The 23,830-nt window shown below is 56.3% G+C and overlaps 1 protein-coding gene across 1 annotated transcript in view; it reads left to right on the forward strand.

Moving 5' to 3' along the window:
- Positions 1–595: 595 nt before the first annotated feature.
- LRP8 (LDL receptor related protein 8) overlaps positions 596–23,830 on the forward strand; it is a 78,102-nt gene continuing 54,867 nt past the window's right edge. Inside the window, exons 1-2 of the mRNA XM_052636960.1 lie at positions 596–704; positions 1,476–1,595. Coding sequence (XP_052492920.1) covers positions 596–704; positions 1,476–1,595 — 229 coding nt within the window. The remainder of the gene's footprint in view (positions 705–1,475; positions 1,596–23,830) is intronic.

Consider the following 23,830-nt stretch of genomic DNA (forward strand, 5'->3'; position numbering starts at 1 on the left):
GGTACCCCAACCCTACCCACTATCATCCCTACTCCATGTGCACGTTCACAGGCCTGTGCACCAGGGAACATTGTCCCCCCTCCCGCCCAGGTTCACTCCTTGGCATTCCTCAGCCTCCTATCATCCTGACACCTCCTCCAGGCAGCCTGTGCTGCTTCCCTTAGGCCATCTGCTACCTCTGCGGGTAGAGGTCTTGCCTGGCTCATCCCAGCGTCTGCAACGGCCAGCAGGAGGGAGACCCTGAGTAGGGTCACTGAGAATGTACCAACCGAGAAGCAGACCAAGAGCTCGAGGGAGGAGAGAGAGGAGGCATCAGAGGGAGGAGCGTGGGGCGGAGGCGGCAGCGGGAGGGGGCGCGCGCGCCGGCGGCAGCAGCCCAGGCCCGGGGCCGCGCGCCCAGCCTGAGCCCGCCCCGCCGCCGAGCGTCACGAAACCTGCTTGAAATGCAGCCGAGGAGCCGGGGCGGGCGGCAGCGGCGGCGGCGGCGGCGGCGGGGGCAGCGGCAGCCCCGGCGCCGCGGCAAGGACTCGGTGGGCTGAGGCGAGGCGGCGGCACAGGGTGCGCGGGGCGCGGCGGCCGGAGCCCGGGGCCCGCCATGGGCCGCCCCGAGCGGGGCGCGCTCCGGCCGCTGGCGCTGCTGCTGCTGCTGCTGCAGCTCCAGCATCTCGCGGCGGCGGCAGCGGATCCACTGCGCGGCGGCCAAGGTGCGTGCGGCCGATGCCCGGCCCGGCTTTGAGCCGCTAGAGCGGCCAACAAAGCACTGCCCGGCGGCCGACGGGCGGGTTGCGTCGGGGTCCCTGAGCCCGGGCCAGGCAGGGGGGCGCCTGTGCAGGATATACTCCTGGGGACCCAGGTCTCCGTTAATTTGCCCTCGACCCCCACCCTCGCGGCTCTCTTGTGTAGTGGGCTCTGGCCCCGGCACCCGTTCTTGGGGGATGGGCGCCGTGGGGGCCAGGAACTTTGCTGGGTTGGTCACTGATGGTTTCGCGAGGGCTGTGTGATTCTCGCCGTTGGGGTTAATTTGACACGCGCGCTTCGCGGCGGCGATGAGCAGAGCCAGGAGACTTCCCCGGCTGACAATGCGTTTCCGGCGACCCCTGCGTGTCGCAGAGAAAGAGGGGCTGCGTGCGATGTGCCCGCAGCGCCTAGTGCGCGTGTCGCGGCGTGTTCGGGGGGCTCCCTGTGGGCTGTGTCTGTGTGGATCTCTCATTATGGGCCTTGTGAGTGTTCTGAATGGGGAGTGTATCAAAATGGTGTGACACCGACTGTGTGTGCCTGGCCTCATCGTGCCACAGAGCAGCCCGTCATCCCTGGAACTCTTATCATCCTGCCCTCCTTCCTGGTCGAGGGTGCCAGAGGCCTCCAAGGCTTTGGCTTCAGCGTCGCCCCCTATCCTGCACTCAGTAGACCCCTCCCCGCGGCCGGGACCGCTATGCTCTGGGGATCCGCTTCACGCCTCCTCTCCCCCCGCGCAGGGTCGGTCAAGGAGTGCGAAGAGAACCAGTTCCGGTGCCGGAACGAGCGCTGCATCCCCTCCGTGTGGAGGTGCGACGAGGACGACGACTGCTCCGATAACAGTGACGAGGACGACTGCCGTGAGTGGTTGGCCGGGGAAGGAGCGAACGGTGGGGGGACGCTTTGCTCAGCGCCCACGTGGCTGCAGCCTCCGCGGGGCCACCTGTTTGGGCTTTTACTGCCGGAGGCTGCCGCCAGGAGTCCGCCCGGGAGCCGCTTCCTTCTGGGCACTTAGGAACCCGGCCGGTTCCCGGCGGCCCGCGGGTCCCGCTGGGGCCGGAGCGGAACCCGGCACTGCGGGGCCGGGGAGGATGGTGCGCCACGCCCAGATTGCTGGGAAGGATCTGTAGGCGGCGAAGCGACAGCCCCTACACGCGCCTACCTTTCTGCGATCGGGCCCTCCGGAACTCTAGCCTCGGCACCACACAACGCGCTCGTGTTTCAAAGTTCCACGCAACTCTGGGCCTAGCCTTGCTTCTTTTCCTGCCGCGTTGTGTGAATGAATGGGCTCCCCGGGGCCCCTGATTGGCTGTGGGAGGACCACCCCATAGGTCTCTGTGGTCTGAGCGGGCCAATCGTGGAGCGAACGGGTGTGCAGTTTTCTGGCGCTCCGGGCGGTGGGGCCCTGCCCTGGCCCCGCCTTGGTCACACCCCCGCTCATCCCCTGGGTAGTAGGTGTAGGGCGGGCGCTGGCGCCCGCTGCTTTTCTGCCTAGTCACGGTGAAAACCTTTCTTGTGCCACCCTGGTTGGCCGACTGCGGTCTCCTGCCAGCCAGGCCCAGGAGTGAGTCATGGCAGAGCAGGAAGAAGCGGACCAGAAGGAAGAGTTTGTTTCCTGGAAGGGGCGTGAGGACCCCAAGGCCGTGCGTGAACCGCGGGCTACATGAGGTGGCCCACCGCCTCTGCTGACTGTGGTGTTCGCCGGCACCCGGGCGCAGCAGCTTTGGAAGTTCTTTCTTGAAGTGCACGCGGTTTCTGATGTCTGCGGAACCTGAAGCGAGTTAGCAAGCAGTTGTCACTGTGGAAGGAATGTAGTTCCAGGAACAGAAAAACAAGACTCTGTAAACACAGACACAGGTAGTCATTCATCCATTGTTACTGAGCGCCTGCCGTCTGCCAGGCACTGGGGCACTTTGGAGAGCAGACCCACCCCCAAACCCCCTACAACCCCCCCACCCCCACCCCCTACAATCCTCCCCGACCTCCCACAACCCCCCACCCCCACCCTGCCCAGGCCAGGGAGCACAGCTTCTGCAGGATGAGGGCAACTGGCCCACAGCTCCACACAGTGGCAAGGGGTAGAGGGACCACCTGGGCTGGCATTGTCTGTTGAGTTCTAGTTTTTGCTTTTGTTTTGATTTTCCTTGGTTTGCCAGCCAGTCAGCCTCCAGGTTCACTCTCAGACCGTCACTGACTCAACTCGATGAACATGAGTTTGAGCAAGCTCCTGGAGTTGGTATTGGACAGGGAAGCCTGGTGTGCTGCAGCCCTTGAGATTGCAAAGAGGTGAACACAACTGAGCGACCAAACTGAACTGAACTGACCTCAGATTTGGCTGTGTGACATGGGTACATCTTTCCCTCCTGTCTTTCCTCTCCTGACCACTTGGGCTAATGATTCCTGCCCTGTTTTTGAGGACCAGTTCTAGAAATGTCATTTAAAGGGATGCGACTAACGTGCTGTTAGCTGTGTGTCCACCACTGTGGGAAGTCTACCACTGTGTCAAGTCCACCACTGTGTCTTATATAAATTCCTTTAATCTTCAGAACAGTCCTATTTTACAGACCACCCCCCCCAAAAAAAACCCACACAAAAAAAGAGGCACTGGAGGGAGAGATTAAGTTACTTACCCCACAGCTATTGAGCTGTTAAGTAGGAGCTTAAATTTAAGCATCTGACTCCAGAGTTCTTAGCCTAATTATGATCCTGACCATTTCCCAATTCTGTTGAAATTCTGAAAATGCCTAGGTGAGGGTAAAATGACAGTGAATCTCCTCGCTGGGAGTTGTTCTTCTGTGGTTCCTTTTAGTAGGAGTGCTGAGGATGGGGTGGGGGGGGAATAGAAACTACATTTCTGGGCTGGTTTTACTTTACCTCCCTGAGTCTGCAGAGCAACAGTTTTGTGAGGATGGCTGTGAAGAGCAGAAGTGTTTCTTGTCATTCTCATCTGTTGGTAAGAATTCTGGCCCCGAGAAGTTGAGTGATTTGCCCAAGGCCACATACTGAGAGGGACACGACTTGGTCAGGGTGCCCGCCTGCCTGCTAGCTCAGGGGCATTGTCTGTGGTGCTGGCGGGAGTGTGGGGAAGAAGGACCCAGGAGGGGGGTCCCAGTGCTTCTCATGTCCATGCAAGGCTCTGGGCAAGATGAGAGTGAAGTAGCTGGTGGCCGGGCGAGGGCCAATCTGATGGGCTCCTGCTTTCATTCTGAGATGGCTGGGGTGGGGTCAGAGGTTAGTGAACAAAAGGGTTAGTGAACAAAAGGGTTCACTAAGGGGTTTTGTTGTTGTTGTTGTTGTTGTTCACTAAGGGTTAGTGAACAAAAACAACTGACATTGAGGGCTTGGCTGTTAGTATTGAGTATTGATCCTACACACTGGACTTTCCTAGACTTGTTTCATCATCTGCCAAATGAGGGTAGCCATTCCTTTACTACAGATTATACACATAGAAAGTCTTCACATGGGGCTGGTGAAGAGAAGGGAATGGATGCGAGTTCACACCACCAAGGTCTTTAGAAAGGGACTCCTAGGGGTCACAATGAGAAGTAGTGAAGAAAGGGCTGCAAGCTTCAGTGGCTCTATGGGGCCAGGTGTTGGAAAATGGTATTTTGTCACCTCTTCCTTCCCCATGTGGGAAGTTCCCTCCATTCTGGGCCACCTGCCCAAACTGCTTTGCTTGGAACTATCCTCCCTGCCGTATATTTAATCATTCTGCCTCTTCCACCCTGTGAGAGGGCCTCAGCCACTCTGCCTCTGTACCTCTTAGCTTGTAAACTGGGGATTGCAATTTGTAAGTGAAGTCTGTGTGCAGCAAAATGAGTTCAAGCTCCCAAAGGGGCTAGAATGCTGACCATGAATTCCGTGAGATGATGGAGGTTGTGGGGAGGGAGCTTGTCTTTGGAGGAAGCCAAGGAGGGCTTTCTGGAGGAAGAGACTGCTGAGCCAGGCCTTGAAGGATGGTAATTAATGGCATTCCCTCAGGAATTGATGCCTTCCTGGTGGCTCAGGTGGTAAAGAATCTGCCTGCAATGCAGGAGACCTGGATTCAATCCCTGGGTCGGGAAGATCCCCTGGAGAAGAGAATGCTAACCCACTCCTGTATTCTTGCCTGGAGAATCCCATGGACAGAGGAGCCTGGCAGGCTACAGTCCATAGAGCCGCAGAGTCAGACACAACTGAGTGACTAACACTTTCACTTTCATTAGGACTTAGCAATTAGAAATAGATGATACGGGCCCCACATTATAGAGGAAGAACTGGAGTTCAGAGAGGTGACATGATGCCCCCAAAGTCACACAGCTCCTCATGGTTGGAGCTGGAACTTGACCTTCTAAGTGCTGAAACTTAACCCACAATGGATGGGACTTGGCTTTTCGAATAGAGCTGGCAGGATGGGAAAGGGAAAGGCTCATGGGGCGTCAGTTCTCAACTCAAAGGGCCTTCAAAGTAGAGGAAGGGGCTGGAAGCTCAGGGGCAGCCCAGCCAAGGGAAGGGGTGGGGTTCCTGGCTGCACCTGGGCCACATAGACCAGCCGGCGTCTTGGCCTCAGTTTCCTGTTGCTCCTTAGTGTCTGGGGCAGAGACAGGGTTTCTGGTCTCCAGCCAGCCCTTTGCTCCCAGAGCAGCAACAGCAAGAACAGTGCACATTTACTGAGCCCTTGCTGTGGACCAGGAGCTGTGCTGGGATTCTACAAAACGGGGTGACTCTATGAAGTCCCTGCGCACATCCTCGTTTTACAAAGGCACAGAGGGGTTAAGGAACACTCTCAAGGGGGTATGATTTTTCAGTAAAACTGAAGCTGCTGGGTTTGAATGCAGGCACCCGACTATGGAATGTGTACCACATCAAGCACTAGCTGGTAACTTCAGGCAAGTCCTCCCAGGCCTCTGTTTCCTCATTTTGAGGGGACATCAGCCTCTCCCTCACATCCCCCTCCAGCTTCTCTGTGTGGATGGGCTGTGTAGACAGGTGGCCCGGTTGTATGTTCAGTTTTCTCTCCCTATTCAGGCTCTTTTAGGCTGCCCTGTTCTCCTAGCCTTCATCACCCCTCCACTTCAAGTTTAATAAGCAGTGGCTGCAGTGAGGTCTCCCCTAGCCAAGAGCTCATTAGCTAGGCGAGGCCTGGCTGCAGGAGTGCTGAGGCCTGCTGGGCAGTGGCCTTGTAAATAATTAAAGCTTGGCTACCACTTCCAGCTGGGGCTCCACATTGCATTTGGTATTCGGTGTGCCACCTGACCTAAGACATTCTAACACCCCTGACACCAGGCCCAGCTTCATGTCCTTTTTTGGATGGAGTCATCTGACAGACAGTGCTGCTCTCTCTGAACCTCGGTTTCCTCATCTGAGCTGCCAGTTCCACCATTCAGAGTCCTCCTGAAGCTCCCATGTCCCCACAGCATAAGTTCAGCTGAGACTCCTCTACATATGGGCCTCTGTGACCAGCTCCTAATGGCCGCTGCCCTCCAACCCCTTCCTGCTCTTCCTGTGAACGAACCTGTGACCCCAGACTTCTGTCACGTTCTAGCTTTCCTGCTGCTTCTCACGGCGAGGCCTTTGCACATGCTATTCCATCTGTGTGGAACGCTTTCTGCTGCCTCATCTGGCAGCCTCCTTCTCGTCGTCCTCGAATTGTCAGTGCAGGTTTCACCTCCTTCAGAAAGCCTTCCCTGCTACCGTCTCTCTCCTGGGCTGAGATTCATGAGTCAAGAGAGGGGAGTTAGAGACTTGGTGTTGGAATAACTCAATGTGGCCCTCAATTAGACACTCTTGGTTTTCTGTCCCCACTGTGACCTCTGGCTGAATGGCCTTGGAGGTAGGATTAGTCTCCCTCTCCCAGAGGTGCTGTGAGGATTCAGTGAGATAATGTGCCTGATAAGCAATAGGTGTCCAGTGAATGGCAATGGTCTGTCTGCTCTGGAGGAGTTCACTGAAGACTCTACATATCTGTCTGCCAAGATGTCCCTACTTCTCCTGCTCCTATTTGCTTAGCCAGAGGTCTGAAGGCTCCCATGTCTGAGACTTGCCCCAGCTGCAGGGTTGCTGAGCCCCAGTGGAGGTAGCCCCAAGGCCATTCAGCCCTGAGTTGAACCTGGGAATGGAGAAAGTCACCCAGGGAGGGCCTGAGGGAAAACGTGAACCAAACCAGCCTGGTTGGTCTCAGTGGAGTGTCTGGGGCCCTGGGAGGGGCAGAGGAAGCCTTCCCTGAGGCCAGATGATTGTCCCAAGGCTGGTTTATGAGCTCTCTGTGCCTGGAAAGCGGAGGAAGCCCTGTGGCCCCCAGCAGACCCCAAGCTTCTCCCTTCCCCAGGGCCAGGATGGTGCCTCCATGGCTTGGTCCCAGCAGGCCTCGGGAGCGTTTGCTGAAGACTCTCCCATGGGCCTTCCTGCGGGCTCTCCTGGGACCAAGTTCCCCTCCGGAAACCCCCTGGGCTCACTCAGGCCTGCTGAGGGTTCTGAGTGCAGTAGGCCTCTCAGTCCTCTTAGCTGTCTGCACGAAACTGACTTGACAGCTTTCCCTCCTTGGGGAAAGAGCAGCAGCAGGTGAGGCCAGAGAGATGCCCCCAGGGAGAGGGTGAAGAGAGGGAGGAAGCAGAGGGCTGATGGAGCAGGAGAGGACCGATTTGTTTGCGCTGCCCTTCAGGGCTGTAAGCAAATGGAAGTAAGTGTTCTGGCCCAGGTCAGACCCCTAGGCCAGTGCCACCCCCAGGAAGCCAGCCCTGGGCTGAGGGGAGGGTGTGGGGCCCTGCTGTGGGGGCCGTGCAGCCAAGCCTCAGGGCCCTGGATCTAAGCAGCACTGATAACACTTGCCCACATGCCCCGATAGCCCAGTCTTTGAAGGTCTGGTGGAGATGCCACCTCCCCCAGGTGGCCCTCCCTGACCTCTTGTCCTCTTGCTCCCTGGTCCCTGAGCTCCCATAATCTGTCCCTGTTCTTCCTTTGGTCCCAGATCCTTCTTCTCCAAGTTGTCCTGCCAACCTTGTGCTGAGCAAGGAATATGCCAAAATAGCTCGCTCAAGGGAATTACTAACAATCAATACAGGCTATTTACCCCGTGCTTAGTATCATGTTGGAAGTCTGCATTCAGTAGCTTTGCTACTCACAACCCTTTGAGGGCTGTTTTATTATTGCCTTTTCAAAGATGATGAAACCGTGGCTCAAAGAGAAGTGACTTGGCCAGTGTCATGATGTTTGAGTGCTAGAGCTGGGACTTGACCCAGGCCTGTCCACTCTGGAGCCTGGACTTTTCCTCAGACTCTTCCTTTCCAAGCTCTGATTACCCTGTAGAGGTCAGAGGGCCTGGGGCTCAGAGGGTGTGGAAGAAGTGGGTGAGGGATTGCAGTGTCCAGTGATGCCTCCTTGGACTACAGATTTCTGTCTGGGAGGGACCCTCTTCTCTGGAGACAGCACAGAGCCCCAACGTAAGGTCCTCTCCTCACATAGCCCCCCATGAATGTGAACCTCCATAGTTTCCAAGGGTATTCCTTGGCCATTGCCTGGGGATGGTGGTTACTGTTCCCGTTATACAGATAGGGAAACTAGGGCCCCAGCGATATGTCACTGATGCAGGTAACCTCAAAGAGTGTCATTTCCAATTCGCCCTCTTTCCTCCAGAAAAGGCCAAGAACCCAAGTCATCCAAAATGTTGACTTTGGCTCTCTGTGCTGTGCTGTGCTGAGTCGCTCAGTCGTGTCTGACTCTGCGACCCCAAGGACTGTAGCCCGCCAGGCTCCTCTGTCCATGGGGATTCTCCAGGCAAGAATACTGGAGTGGGTGGCCATTCCCTCCTCCAGGGGATCTTCCCAACCCAGGGATTGAACCCAAATCTCCTGCATTGCAGGCAGATTCTTTACCATCTGAGCCACCAGGGAAGCCCAAGAATACTGGGATGAGTAGCCTGTCCCTTCTCCAGGGGATCTCCCTGACCCAGGAATTGAACCAGGGTTTCCTGCATTGCAGACAGATTCTTTACCAGCTGAGCTACCAGGAAAGCTCTTGGTTCTCTGGCTCTCACGCAATTCGTTGACTGTGGGTCTTCCTAAATACTTTCCTTCTGCTTGGATTGTCCTGCCCTGTCTCCTACTAATCCTTCAAAACCTAGCTCATTACCTCTGCCACGAAGCCTTCCCTGTCTTCCTGGTATGATCTAACCTCTCCTATATTTGGATGCCATGGCTTTGCAGACCCTTGTCGTAGCCCATTGTAGGATCTTGTGGTTGCTGGGGACTATCTGAGGTGGGGGACCACAGGGCCTGGCCCAGAGCCGAGGCGTTTGAGGAGTGGTATGTGAATGAATGAATGGACTGAGGAAATGCCCCCCACCTTTGAGAGTGGGAAGCTAGTATCAGTCAGATGAGGGGGACCCAGGGGCCTCTGAGAAGCCCCTGAGGGGTCCTTGAGCCTGGAAAAGGGAGCTGGGTGTCCTTTAGGGACCATAGTCAGGTCCTCTCTTGTGAGCTGGGTCACCTGAGGCCAAGGCTCTGAGAAGCCAAGTCACTTGCCCCAGGTGGGTTGGTCGGTCAGCGACAGGCTGGGCCATGCCTGTCTAGCTACAGTGTGACGCAGGTAAGGGAGGAGATACATGTTCACACATCCCAGTCACAGCTGCAGTGGGAGTGATGTGGGGGTGTGCTGTGGCCCCTCTTCCTTTCTGGGTACCCCAGGCATCTGTCTTTGCCAACCCCTGCCAGTGGGCGTATGGACTTCCTCCTGAGCAGCTCTGGCCCCTTGGTGCCCCTGGGCATGAGCTGAGCCCGAAGCAGCAGTTTCCATCACCAGTCGTGTGGCCCTGGCTCCTCCGTGTATGTCATAGGCCCCAGGAATAGCCCCTTGGCTGGAGTGGCTCAGGAGGGGCCCCAACTGTGACCTCACCCATCCCCCTGCACCAGGTTGGACCTCTCTGTCCCTGGCAGGTGCCCACAAGCCAAGTGCTTTGGGGGTGCAGAGCCCAGCTTATTATCAATACCCTCTAGTGACTGGAAGAGTCACCCGGAGAAGCAGGGCCATGGGGCTCCTATGTCCACACAATTCCCATGATCCCTCTCAGCCTCCACACACCCGCCCCTTGGATATGGCAGCCCAAAGCCTCCCTGAGGTCTGCCAGTCTGGGAGTCCACGGGAATGGTCATGTGGCCACCGCCCTCCTCTGGTCACTGGCTCTGAGTTCCACAAGGGACTTTACACCAGCCACTCCGCAGACGATTCAGTTTCTGGCCCTCTCAGCCTGTTAGAACCACAATATGGCTTTTTCCAGTTTGTGCCTCACAGCTGCTCTGTGGGGAAGGTGGTGCAGAAGTTCATTATCATCCCCATTTTCTTGAGGAAACTGAGGCTCAGGGAGGGTGCGGGGCTTGCCTGGGGCTACACAGCCTGTTACTGGTGGTGCTCAAGCCAAAACTCACTTCAGTTGATTTCATTTATTTTTTCCAATGGAAGAAAGTTTTTCTGATTATATAAAGATAGTTTCATACTTGTTTAAAAAAAGTGAAAACACCCAGACAATTCAGAAAAGTGCAAAGAGGAAGGCAGGAGTTTCCCATGTGGTTATACCACTGTGGGAGCTGCCTGTCCTTCCAGAGATGTTCTTGTATTCTCTGCATGCGAGTTCATGTGTTGGTTTTTTTTTTTTTTTTTTTTTTTTTTTAGCAAAATGAGCATGTGTTATGCCAGTTGTTTTCTCCCTACAACATGTGCATCTTTCTGTGTCCGGCACAGTAGATGCTGATCATCGTTTTAAAGGGCTAGATAGCATTCCGCTGCATGAATCTCCCCTGATTTAATGACATAGTCTCCTATGGATAGACTTGTATTTCGTTGGTTCTATCTTTTTTTCCTGTCTACACAATGCTGGGGTAAATATCAGGATTACACCTTTGTGCCCTTTTCTGGTTCTTCTCCTAAGAAGAAGAAAGCCCTGGGAAAGACAGGGCTGAGCGTGCGTTTTCCTCCTCACCTTGCCGCTCTCCCTCAAGGAGACAGTTTCCTATCTCACGACACCCCGACTCGCTGCGGCCCCTCCCAGCCAGGCGGGCAGTCCACAGGACCTCCCTTTCCCATGAGCACAGGGCCACCTCACCCCAGTCCCAGGGGGCAGACAAAGCGGCCAGATCCAGGCCGCACAAAGCAAAGTGAGGAGAAAGGCCAACTGTATTCTGGCCCCAAGGAGAACACCCCACCAGAGAACACAAGAGGGAACACAACCAGTCTTCATTTTTCTCAGGATGTTTGTAGAATCTATCTTCTCCACAGCATTATAAAAGTGATTCTGCCCTTGCCCCTAACTTGCTGTGTGACCCTGGGTGAGGGGCTCTCCCTCTCTGAACTTCATCTCCCCTTCACCCATTGGTCCATACTCCGCCTACACTGTAACCAGCACTCTGAGCAGTTTTCTTCTCCCTGGAGCTGGGCTCAGGGCCATTCCTGGCCTGGGGGAAGGGGACTTGTGGCCCTCAAGCTCCTTGATGCCTGGTGAGGGTTGGTGGGAGTGTAGCTGGCTTTGTGGGTGGATTCCAGGCAGGTTGATAGAGGGTAGCTGGACTATTTAGGGTCCATTTCCAGAACTTAGCCCTAGGGCTCAGGTTCCTTGGGCTGCTTTCCCTTCTGCCTTCTTCCTGTGCCTGTGATTGGATTGGATGCTGTGGAGTGATGGAGAAAAATGGAGTCAGACCACTAGTCCTGTGACCCACTAGCCAGGGTTCCTGGTATGGGTCTTATGCTCTGAGCTTTAGATCTCTGGTCTCTGAAATGGGGATAATGAGCCTACCTCTCAGAGGTATGCAGGCTGATAAAAAGTGTTCTGCCCAGACCTGGCCCTGAAATGAGCACCCCACTTCCCCTCCCAAGCCCATGATCCCCGCACAGGGAACAGCTAAGTAGAAGGGACCATCAGCAGCTTTCCTCCTCCTCCTCCTCCACCAAGGACAGGACAAGAGGGCAACTGCTGAAATAGCAGCAGGAGAGATGTAGGTCAGCTGGCCAGTTTGGGAGGACTTGGCTGCCTGGGAGAACAGCAGCTTCTTGGGCTGGGAGGGACTGTAAGAATCATCTCATCCACTGCCATCTGCACTGGAGGCCTCATAGTGGCTGCTTCCTGGGTGGCCTGGGGGAGTTGGTTAAGCAGAGAGAAACAAGGAGAGCTGGTTAACCAGCTGCGCCTGGCATAGTTGTCTAGGAGGGGGCCTTGGTTCCCCAGTGGGTCCGTTTAACATCAGAGAGTTGGAAGCTGATGAGAGGCAAGAAGGGCCCATCAGCCCAGGTTAAGCTGCAGGACTGAATAGCTGGAGGCCCAGGGTGGGCTTTCCTGTTGGCGCGAATCCAGGGATATTCAGGCCAGCGCTCCTCCCGCCGCCTGCCCTCTCTGCTTCCTAGACTCTGAGCTGCCATCTGCTGCCCCCGTCACCCTCAGCCTCCTCTCCGCCATGTGTTCCAGTACATGGGCATGTGAACAGGGTGTGCATCTCAGAGAGGGGGTGTGCACCAGGAGGGAGGTGACCGTCCCGGACACACGGAGGCGGCAGGGACACTGTGACGCCCTTCCTTCCACGCTGGCCAAGGCCGCCCAGCCAAGCCGAAGCCAAAGCCCCCCACTGGGCTGTTTGTGGTGGGGAATTATCTGTAGCTGGCGAGGTGCCAGCAGTCTCTGTTCCCAGCCTGCCCCCTGCCATGGCAGCCTCTCTCTACCTCCAAGTCTCAGCCTGCAGCCCACCGTCTGCACCCACCCACCCCCCACCTAGAGGGCTGAGCTTGATAGAAACGTCGTGGCCCGGACTCCAGGCCCACCTCAGCTCCACCCCTGCTCCTACCTCACCAACTGGCCATCGGCAGGTTCCTGACCCTGTTGGGTCTCTACTCATTAGGAGTGGGGCATCTCCCAGCCCCTCTCAGCTCTAATTCTCTGGGATTCTCTTTTTCCCCTGAGAACCAGGGAGTTCACAGGACCTCTGCTATGGGCAGGCCCCAGGCATGGGGATCCAAGGAGCTGCCCCTCTTCTCTGTGGCTCAGGAGGCCCAGAGTAAGGGGTGTGAAATCCAACCCTTCACAACCCCAACCCAGGGGATGTGGCCTAAACCAAACATGCAAAGCTGGAACCAACTGTGTATTAGCAGAACATGCCTCCACTTGGGAGTTTGTGCCTGTTTATTTTTTCGCTGAGTCTGACCAGGCCGATTCTTTAATACCTGCAGCCCCAGGCTTTCTATCTGCTGCACACGTGATGCTCTCATGCCTCCACGCTCTCCTTCCCCTACCTGAACAACTGCCTGCTTCTCAGAGGTGATTGACAGGGGCTCGTATGGCCTCCCAGTGTCAGCTGGACTCCAGTTTCCACTGCAGTCTTTCCGTGTCCTAGCTGCAGGCCTGGGACAAGTCCCTCAAACCGGAAGCTCAGACTCCTGCACTGTGTGAAAAAGTGCAAGTGTTAGTCGCTCAGTCGTGTCTGACTCTTTGCAACCCTGTGGACTATAGCCCACCAGGCTCCTCTGTCCATGGAATTCTCCAGGCAAGAATACTGGAGAGGGTGGACATTCCCTTCTCCAGGGGATCTTCCTGACCCAGGGATCGAACCTAGGTCTCTTGCATTGAAGGCAGATTCTTTACCATGTAAACTGCCGGAGAGGCCCATGCACATGGACAATGAGCAATTCCTGGTTTTGGTATAGCAGCTGAAGCTCACTGGGTCCTGCAGAACCAGTCAGCTCTTCCTGCGCTGGGCACAGGTCCACACCAGGGCCCAGAGGTTGGTGGCTATGTGGTTCTGCACTGAGTTTTCCCCCCGGGAGCAGAGGCCTGAGCCCTTGTCACTGTTCTCCTGTTGAGAGCCAGTCCCCCCAGGCTCTCAGTGCCACCACACCGGGAGCCAAGGGGCCTCCCCTTGTCACCGACTTATTGAGGGACCTGAGTGAGTCTCTGACCTGTCCTGAGCCTGAGTTTTCCCACCTGTGAGGATTGCATCAGGAGCTTGAGTCACTTTGGGCAGCTTTTGAAATTCGGATACCCTGACACTCGTCCAGGTCTAACACCAAACCTTTGCTTGCTCTGTGGCCAGGTGGGAGCCACAGACATAAAGACCCCCAGGTCCCCTTCCTCTTGACTGCTCCTGCATCACCTCATCCTTGAGTAACCCCACTGCGGCACAGAGAATAGCAGGGCCTCTACCCAGGCTGCCTGGGAGCAAGTCCATGCTTCCCCACTTCCTAGCGGTGGGCCCTAGGCAGATTACTTCACTTGTCTCTAAAATGGAGCCAACACCTAACCCTCCAAGTGGCTGGATGAGTATGTAAGTTTATTTAAGAAAAGCCCTGAGAGCAGTAAGCCTGCACGTGATTTGCTCGGCTTTTTTTGACCTCTTCCTCTGAACCTCTGTCTCCCACCTGTCCTTTAGGTGTCCCCTCCCATGCAGGGATGCTCACTGCTGGGTGGAATAGGAAGGGCAGGGGAGCCCCCGCCCAGAAGTCTCCTTTATCCCTGCTTCTTCCTGGTGGCCCCAGGCCATAACTGACTGTCCTAATTTAATTAGGAAGAGTCCTTCCAGGGACCTCATTAGGAAATGAGCCCAGAGCCTTGGGGACCTCGAGGAGGGATGGGGTGTAGGAGGAGTTTGTATTGTGTCTGACCCTGTCCAGCCCTTGACCCTGTGCCCCACATGTGCCCAGTCCCTTAGACCTGTGACATGGAGCCTGGGCAGCCAGGACCTCCACCCTGTGCCCCCTGCCCAGCTTTGGCCTCATCTCCCTGGATGAGCACGAGGAAGACTGACTGAGAAGGTTTCTCTTGTTCTGTTCCACCTGCCCTTGATGTCCCCGGCCTGGCACAGAGCAAGCCTTGGTGACTCTGTGTTGAGTGAATGAGTTGAGTGAGCTGTGGCTCTTGGGAGAGGCATCTTCATTTGGCCAAAGCAGGCTTCCACACTCATCCCAATGTGGGAATTTCCTCCAGCTACTCCAGGGGCTGGATGTGGGCATGGGGGAGGTGTCTGCTTGAATACCTTCAGGGACAGGGAGCTAACTTAGCAACTGAGAGCTTTTTCTGTCCCTGGACAGTTCTTCCTGTTAGAGAATCTGTCTTCCTTTCAACCTCAAATCTGCCTCCTGTGACACTCTGCCCTGTCCTGGTCCCGCCTCTGTTTCTGGGGCCTCTGTGCACAGACTGTGCCCCTTACCTTCATCTCAAGCCTGCTTAGTATCCCTTCTTGGCCTGTGACAGCTGACATGCTATGTAACCTCGAGTAAGGCCTATTCCCTCTCAGGCCACTGTTTCTTGGGGCCTGGTAGGCTGCACACTCTCAGGTTCTATAACACTGGCTGCCTTCTGTAACTGTGACCTACCTCCCTATGAAGTGGGGGCCGAAGACAGATGTGCTGTGTCCAGAGGTAATGATGACATCTCTACAGACAGCTTGTCTCCTGGTCAGCAAGGCGACAGTGCCTGGATCCTGCAAGAACCTGTGGCTGGGTGCTGGAGGCTGGTGCTTGGACCTCTTCTGCCCCCGAGACCAGTGCACAGTGCAGACACCGCCGTGTCTTGGTTAGGAATCTGGGAGTCGTTGTAGCCCCTTTCTCCCTTACCACTAATAGCCTCCATGGCCTGGTCCTTCTCCCACTCACGGCCCAGGCCCTTACTCCATCCCACTGCAGCCTCCTGGACCAGGGCAGCAGCCCCAGCCTCGCCTCTGTTCCCTCCCTCCTGTCTGTTCTCTGCTCATACACTCAAAGCACTGTTGTGCCCTCGCTTGGCGCCCTGCAGGGAGGTCCACCACTTACAGGACAGTCTGCTGGCTGGCCTTCAGGGTCCTTCAAGACCCAGCACGCACCTGGCATCTCTCCAGCCCCAGACCTCACCATCTTCTTGCCCCACAAAGCCATCAGCTCTGTGCTCCAGCCCCACCCCCACCCCCCGACGTGAGTGATGTCGCAGAGACATCTTCACACTCTCACGTGCCTGGAAGACCCTTCCTCTGCTTGTTCAGTCCCCCTTTGCCTCAATAGTCTCCACTTCCAGGGAGCCTTCCCACCCTGGCTGGGTCAGGGCCTGCTCTGGGCTCGCCTGTCCCTGTGTTTCCCTCCATCCTTGCCACGTTGTACCGAGATGGTCCGATTAAGAGTCTGTGGTTCACAGACTCAGGCTTCAGGAGGCTGGGGCAGGGGACCTGGCCAGGGCCTGCCAAGGAGGGGGACGGGAGGAGAGTGGGTGGGGATCTCTGGCATGGGCCCAGGTCCCCTCTCCCAGGCCGTGTTTCTGCTCCTTGTGCTGCATCCTCCTGAGCCACGTGTGAGCCCCAGAGAAGCACCTGGCATGGACTGGAGTCTTCAAGTCTGAGCTCCAGCATTCACTGCAGGCCTGCTCTGTGCCAGGACCTAGGAAGGATCTGCAGATGGAAAAGCAAGCCTTGGTCACCTAACTCAGTATGTGGCCTTGGGCAGTTGGCTTCTCTGAACCTTAAGCTTCCTTGGAGGTGAAAGGGGTAGAGGACCCAAGTCTCCTTTCCCTGTTCCCTGGGCACATCTGAGCTGCAGTCAGGGTCACACATGGCCCCATAGGGTCCCAAGATGGCAGCTAGACCAGAACTTCCCTCCCTGCCCCCCATCCTGGGGCCTCTGGGGCCTCGGGCCAAGCTTTGCTGGGATCAAGGGGGACAGGGGTTTTGCTCTCTGTTGGTTGAAAAGGCCCGCCCCCGCGTTGGCCAGCACTTTGGCATTACCAAGAGCCTGCTCCCACGCGGGGTGACCAGCTTGTCCTCGTTTGCTTGGAACCGCCCCAGTTTTAAAACAAAAGCTCATGTCCAATGGGACACTTGGCCTGCCAGCCTGCACTCTGTCAACTCCCGCAACCATTCCCCCCCGGCTCTGCAACAGGGCTGCTCCGTTACCTGTGGATTCTGCTGCTAGTTGGGCAGGGCTCACTCTAAATAAAGAAAAAAAGCTGATTTCTTCCCCACCTTTTGGCAGAATTCAAGGAGACATAGAGCTCCTTGGAAGGTCTAAAGGAGCCAGGGCTGAGCATCCTGGTTGGGGTGCTGGTGTGGACACAGCCAGGACACCTGGCCTTTGATCTGACCCTGCCTCTGACGCAGCTGAGTGACAGCTCTCTCTGAGACTTGGTTTCCCCCAGCCCTGCCCTTCTCACCTCATGTCAATAACATCAATACCATCACATCAGTAAGGTGAGGATCGTTACCTCGACGGCCCTGCCTATGCGTTCCTGCTACCCTTTATGTTCTTCTTGGCATTTTCCTCCTATCCCTTGAGAGGTGGGCTCAGCAGGATTTGCTATGCCAGTTGTTCAGATGGGGACACTGAGCCCACAAGCACACAGGATTTCAACTCCTTAATGACTGAGGAGAAGGTCAAGGATGGTGGCCGTGATGTGTGGTGGTTACCAGGAAGTGGGGGTCCCTGGCTGGCTGTTCTTCTCCTCCCCACCCCCACTTTGTCAGCGTCTTCATGCAAGGGAAAGGTAGACACAGGCGTGGGGAGAGAAAGGACGTGGGGTGGGGGTAGTCCTGGGGCAGCGGGGGCGGGGGAGGGTCCAAGCAGTGCTGCTACTTCCTCTGATGGTTCTCACAGTCTGTCTGCACCGGCTCCTGACAGATGGAGGGAAGGGGAAAGCTGGTGCCAAGAGGCTGTCACCGCAGGCGGGCAGAGCTGGGGGAGGGTGCTTTGTGGCCAGGGTTTGTATGGGGAGGGGGCAGCAGCTGGTGGTCTGGCTGCTGGGCCTCCTTGGAGCCCGCTCCCCGGGGAACCATGACTGGGGTGGGAGAGTGGGGGTGTGGGGGAGTCATGGATGCTGTGGGGCGGGAAAGTGGGCAAGGGGTGAACCCACCCCCTGCCTGGGGCCAGCCATGCCCTTGTCCCTGTCCCAGCAGAGACAGCCACCCCTCTCTCCTCCATTCCCTGCTGCCAGCAGGACCCTCCCTCCAAGGATACTTCCTGTCCTTCCCTCACTGGGTATCAGGCTGGGTGGGGGCTCTGGGGACCAGCACTGAGCTGTGGTCAAGGTGGATGAGGGCAGGGAGAGTGTGGGCACCAGGAGGCCCTTGTGATGATGCGGGCCTTGAGGGGCTCAGAGCAGGTGGAGCCTGGCCTTATGTCTGCAGGGCCAAAGCACATTCATTAAGCCACCCCGAGTGGTCCCCAAGCCCCCTCATGCCAAAGGGCCTCTTGCTTTTTCTGTAGCCTCTGACACATCTACAGGACTGGGCAGACCTGGGCTGGGATCGGTTTGGCACCTTCAGTATCTCTTGCTTTCTTATTTCCCTGGCGAGGTTGGGTCTCTTTCTGTCTCTCCCAACTCCTGGTGCCCAACACAGGGCCCAGCACCGAGAAGGAAGGCCCCAACGAATGCTAGTTGAATAAATGAATGGGTCTCTTGCTTGCACAAACCTGTTGGAATGGAGGTCTCACTTCCTTATAAGGCAGTTCTATTTCCAAAAGCAGAGCTTTTTCTGATTCTGTCCTGAGAGGCACCCTGGGTCCCTGGCCTGTGATGGGGGCTGTACAGAGTCCCCTGGAGGCACTCTGGGTCCCTGGCCTGTCACAGGGGCTATACAGAGCCCCCCAGCTGATCCTGCTGCCTGAGAGTGGCCCTGTAGAGACTGGAAAACCCCTGAACCCACCCCACTCCTTGACTGGTACCTGACTGGGCTGGCAACCACTAACCTCTGAGGGTCAGTAATCATAGCCATCATTTACTGAGCTGCTGCCACTTGACCCTCTTGTCAGCCCCATAAGATAGCACTGTTTTTATCCCTGATCATGCAGGGGAGAGATGAGGCATAGCTAAGGAGAGGCTTCCCCAAGGTCATGTGGCTAGTGCCTGAGTCAGGAGGTGGGGGGAGGGCTGTGGGAGGGGAAGGCTTCCTGGGGCAAGACTTGAGGGTGTATGGGGCTTGGCAGGGCTGAGGAGGCTTATTCCCTGGAGGTAGACCTGACCCCGCACCACATGCTGTCCCCTCCCTCCTTCCTACACGGTTCTCAGACACATCCATGACACTAAGACCCCAACTTGGTCGTCTCTCAGGTGAGCCCCAGGGAGCTGGGGCCCAGAGTCCCTCCTGTCCCCCTTGAGGAGCCCCAGGCCCTTGACATGGCCTGTCCTGCTCGGTGATCTAAGAAGTGTGCAGGATGATGGCTGAGAGCCCCAGGTGTCTGGGTGGGTAAGTGGGAGCTGGGCCTCCTTCCTGCTGCTCCTTAGAGTTGGTCCTGGTTGGAGCGGTCCTCCACATTAATATTAATAATGGCAGTCATTAACGGTAAATGACGGTGTGCCTACCCCCACCAGAGCCGGTGGGCGCCCTGGGGGAAAGCCGAGAGAAGCAGAAGAGGGGGCCAGTCCCGAGAGCAGGGTGTGCACCTTCTGTCGCCTTTACTCCTCCCCATAGCCTGTCATGGCTAGACCCTTGGGGGGCAGTTTAATGAAGTCCTAGTGGTTGAGAACCAGGCACCTGTGTGGTGGGACGCACTTCTCTGCCATCCACAGAGTGATTCCACCACTGGCCCAGGCCCTGTACCCGCCCCTCATGGCCCCCACTGCCTGACTTCACCCCTTGCCTTGGCTCTTTAGATCCTTCCAGAGGCGCTCAATGAGCGTAGTGAGTGACTGTGGTCCCCTCACTGCCCCCCCATGGCTATTCATGTGACCTTGGGCAGATCAGCTCCCCTCAGTGCCTTGGTTTCCTCATCCATACAATGGGCTTATGGTATTCTTCCTCAAAGAACTGTTAGGAGAATCAAATGAGGTGATGAGCCTAGTGCGTTGTAGTCACTCAATAATGTTTCCTCTTCCACGCATGATGTGGGAGGAGGAGATGCAGATGTCAGAGCCCCTCTGCTCTCCACGCGTGACCTCGAGAGTCCTCTGACAGCCCTGAGAGCAGGGGTGTGTCTTGTTGCTTTGCTGACGGGGATGGTGAGGCACAGAGAGGTGGGGTGGCTCAGCTTGGGAGTGGCAGATCCACACCCTGGGCTCTCAGGCTCGGAGGCCCATGCAGGTGTCGCTGAGCCAGGCAAAGGGAACGAAGGGCTTAGCCTGAAAACTCCTCTGGAACTGGTGATGCAGAGGCTCCTGGCTTCCTGTGCTGATCTGCAAACCTCCAGCCCCAAGATCCCAAATCCCTCTAATCCTGGGAAAGAGGCGGCCCTCGGTCACGTCCATCAGCAGCTCTAAGCACCCTCCCCGGGCCTCTCACCTCCCACATGAGCCCAGAAGCGGTAGGCGAGGGCCTGGGCTGTGAGGATGGGGGATTTCCCGACTCGGTTGAGCTCTGTCACAACATTAATGTTAATTAAGCCTCGTTAATTCAGCCCTCTGCTTACGCAGAGCTCCTGACAGCAAATTACTCATAAGTGAGGCGGTAAATTTATTGCTGCGTTTTCCCAAACACTCAGCATCGAAGAACGTGCCCCCAGGAAAGGTGGAGGAAAGGCCTGGAGGGTGAGTGCTGTGTGGTTCCTGCCAGCCTGAACCACCGGGGACCGTTGCCCAGAGAACAGGCAGGGTTCACCAGGGAACCTGGTGAGGATGCGCTCTGGTCCAGTCAGAGCTGCCTGGAGATGGAGTGAGCTCCCCCTCACTTGGAGGCATGCAAGTGGGAAGGCAGGGAGCATCGTAAGTCCCTCTGGGCTGGCCCATCATCTTCCCACCTCATCCCTTTTGCCTGGCAGACTGCACTGGCTCTGTGCCACGTTTCCACTGACAGTGCCCTGGAGTCACACAGTAGGGCTTGTAAAGGGTGAGTTTGGATCTAGACGTGAGCCCCAGAGCCCACCCTGGTGTCTGTAAACACCTTCCCATGCAGTGCAGTCTGAACAGGAGCCCAGTGGACCAGTGTGCAGTGTGTAGGGACCAAAGTGCAGGCAGGGCCAGACAACCTGCCAGGGATGCTGTGAGGGCTGTCTCCTGGTCCTGGGTTATAGAGTGCTCTTGGAACCAGGGAAGAGGACTTTGAGCCCAGACCCCCTTACTAGGCTAGGTATCATAGCCTTCCAGTGAGGATGCAGGCTCTCAGGCTCTCCTGGGGGCAGTGGAAGCCCCACCATCCTTCTCCCTAAGATCTCCTTCCTTGATTTCAGACTGGGACCATGCCTGGGACATTTGGAACAAACCCAGGCTCTGGGTACACAGAATTTTAAAAAATTAATTAGAGCATTAAATGGTAGCCCTCTGGGAGAATCCCACCATCTGGCTGTCACAGGAGAGGCAGGAAAATCTATGCATATTTGTCTGGAGTGTGTGAGCGTCATATGAAGCCACCTGTGCATGTGTGAGTGTGTGGCCTGTGTGCTGCGGTGTGTGCACAGGGAGGCACGTGTGTCTGTGTTCAGTGTGTGGTGCACATCCGAGTGTGCAAGCGGGCAGTGTACGTTTGTGTGCATATGTGCCCGTCTGCACGCGCATGTGCTGTGTGCCTGCACCCCTGGGTCTGCGTGTCTGCCTGAGCACGCGCCTGTGACCAGGCCTGGCTGTGAGGACGGAGGGTCAAGCTGGGCTGTGTGCAGAGGCGGCTCAGCCCCCCCACCCCTCTTGACAGAGTGCTGTTCATGGGGGGGGGGCATGCACGGGTGGGACAGTGGTGGGCTTGACAAGTGCACCGCTGGCCTGTGGAACTCTGGCTCTCTGGGGCTCAGGAGAGACCAGTGTGGGGCCATGGGTAGAGAATGACAGGGTGTGCCGGTGGCTGGACTGACCCAAACCTCTAACAATTCTAACAAGAACTTCCTGAGGGCCTACTAGTACACAGCCAGGGAGTGGGAGTGTGGGAAAAAAAAAAAATCGAGAGGACTCTGCATCACTATGTCAGGCACTGATACATTATCTCACAACCAACCACCCTGCAAGTCAGGATTCAGCCTCAGAGTTTTAGATGAGGAAAACTGAAGCTCCGAGAGGTCAAGTAACCTGCCTGAGGTCACACAGCCAGTAAGGGGCCACGCCAGGATGTGAACACTGGTTCCTTAACTTGCTCCTTGTGGGAGGAGGGCCACAGAGGGCTGCAGACTAGCATCTTCCATATCTCTGTACTAGGAGACAACGTCCACGTGAAGAAAAGGCTGAGGAGGGTGGAATTGTCGTGGGCGGTGGGCATGCCCACAGAGCAGGCTCTTTAAGAGGCAGCTTCCCTTTCATCCAAGCTGTGGTGGGACCTATCTGGTGGGGGACCATGCTGGCTCAGAACCCCTGAGTGATGGCCCCCTGTCTGAGGGCTCTGTGCAGTGGCAGGGGTCTCAGCCAGGATGGCAGCAGAACCAAGGTTCTGCCGGGCACCTGCCCATCCCCACCCTCAGCTCACCTCCCACAGCCACGACTGTCTCCTTCTGCCGAGGTCTGGTCGGGGGCCATCACGAAAGTCCTGCTGGGCCCCTGGCTGGAGGCACTGAGCTGTGGCCTGTGGCTGTTAACTCTGCCCATGCTGTCTGCCCCTCGGCCAGCTGCAGAGAGGTGGGCAGCCTTGGCCAGAGCCCAGGGTCCCAGCCCGGCAGGACCGGAACCTGAGATGTGGCACCTTTGAAGGTCTGGCTTCACAGCAGGACGTGCCAGCACCTAGCTGGGTACTCAGCACCCGAGGGCCCCTGCTTGATTCTTTCAGCTTCCCGCAGCAGAGACTTCAGATTTTCCAGTTGGAACAAGGGTCATCAGACGCTTGACCCTACCAGGGTCCCTCCCAGGGTCCCTCCCAGAACACAGGACTTAGGGTGTATGCTGGGGCCTGAATGCACCCAACTCTCCCTCAAGTGGGCCGAGGACCCCCCTCTGCCCAGAAAACTTGCCAAGTGGTCCCGTGGCAACACGTGGGCCTGCCTTTTCTCCCTGACTCTGGTGTAGCCATCTCCCAGGAAACGGGGAATTTCCCCTCATTCCCATCATTAGGGTGCCAGGGCAAACAAATAGCCTAATCCAGATGAGCCCTGGGCCACAATCACATTCTCTTTGGGGGTTTTCTTTCTTATTTCCAGCAATTTTGAGGAGGCTGAGTAATTGGTATTCCACACAGGTTAATAGAACTGCTGCCTTTCCGTATTATGCCTTAATTTCCTTTATCGCATAGCAAGTTGGAATTAATCGCCCCCTCCTTCCTTTTTCCCACCGAAACCCATTACCAGCCTGTCTGCTGGTTAAAGTCATTTTGTGGCAGCTCTTGGCTCCTTGCCACTTCCCTGGGAATCTTTCCGACCAGAGCCAAAGAACAAGGAGGGGTGAAAAATCCATTTGTACAAAGTGGAGATCTCCTGTTGAGAACTTATTTCCCTCCCTGTTCAAGAGGAAGGAACGTGTCCAGCCTCCAGCCGGCACAGTTGACTGAGTCCCCTGTCGCAGAGAGCATTCAAGAGGGCGGAATGGCCATATGTCAGTGGTGGGAACAGAGGATTCCTGCATTGCTCAGAGGAGGAGTTGGGGGAAGGGATAGGCCTTTGCCACTCCTGGTGCCTAAATTAGATGCTGTGATTGGAAGCTTCTAGGGTTCTGTTGTTCGTAAGTTTAAGATTTTTTCTGATTTCAAAGTTGGAAAGAATCTGTGAATCCATGGTCCTGACTAAGCTGCCTGGGCCTAAGTACTTTTAAATTGTGTGTTTTAAGATTCTAATAAGATACTCTCCTGGAACTGGAGATTGTGTTCTGTAATTCTAAGGCTATTTTTGATCCCATGAGCCTCTTAAGCTGCAATTCTGCTCTGTGACTGGGTCTCAGGAGGGAGTGTAAGCTTTGCTGAGGCTGCTTTGGAAGTATGAAAGGCCCAGGCCTTCTCTGGCCTGAGTTTGTACATTTATGAAATGCAAGGGTTGAGAACACACCCTGCAGGTGTGTTCTGCCTGCAAACCCCTTGCCCCCTTCCGTGCCTTCTCCACATAGGCCATCAGCACTGGCCACCCCACAGCACCTCGGGGGACCCAGGAGCCTTTCCATCTGAGCCACATCCTTTGTCCACTTGCCTGTAGCCCTCTCCCATTCCAGCAGGAAGGCAACTCAGCTCTCCTCCAAAGTCCTAGCAGGAAAGCCGCTGGGAGTAATAAGGAGAAATTAACCATATTGTTGACAAGCGCTCCATCGCCCTTGTGGGCTATTGTTGATATTGTTGTTCAGTCACTAAGCCTTGTCTGACTCCTTGCG

This window comes from Budorcas taxicolor, chromosome 3 (genome assembly GCF_023091745.1).
Source record: "Budorcas taxicolor isolate Tak-1 chromosome 3, Takin1.1, whole genome shotgun sequence".
Taxonomy (NCBI): domain Eukaryota; kingdom Metazoa; phylum Chordata; class Mammalia; order Artiodactyla; family Bovidae; genus Budorcas; species Budorcas taxicolor.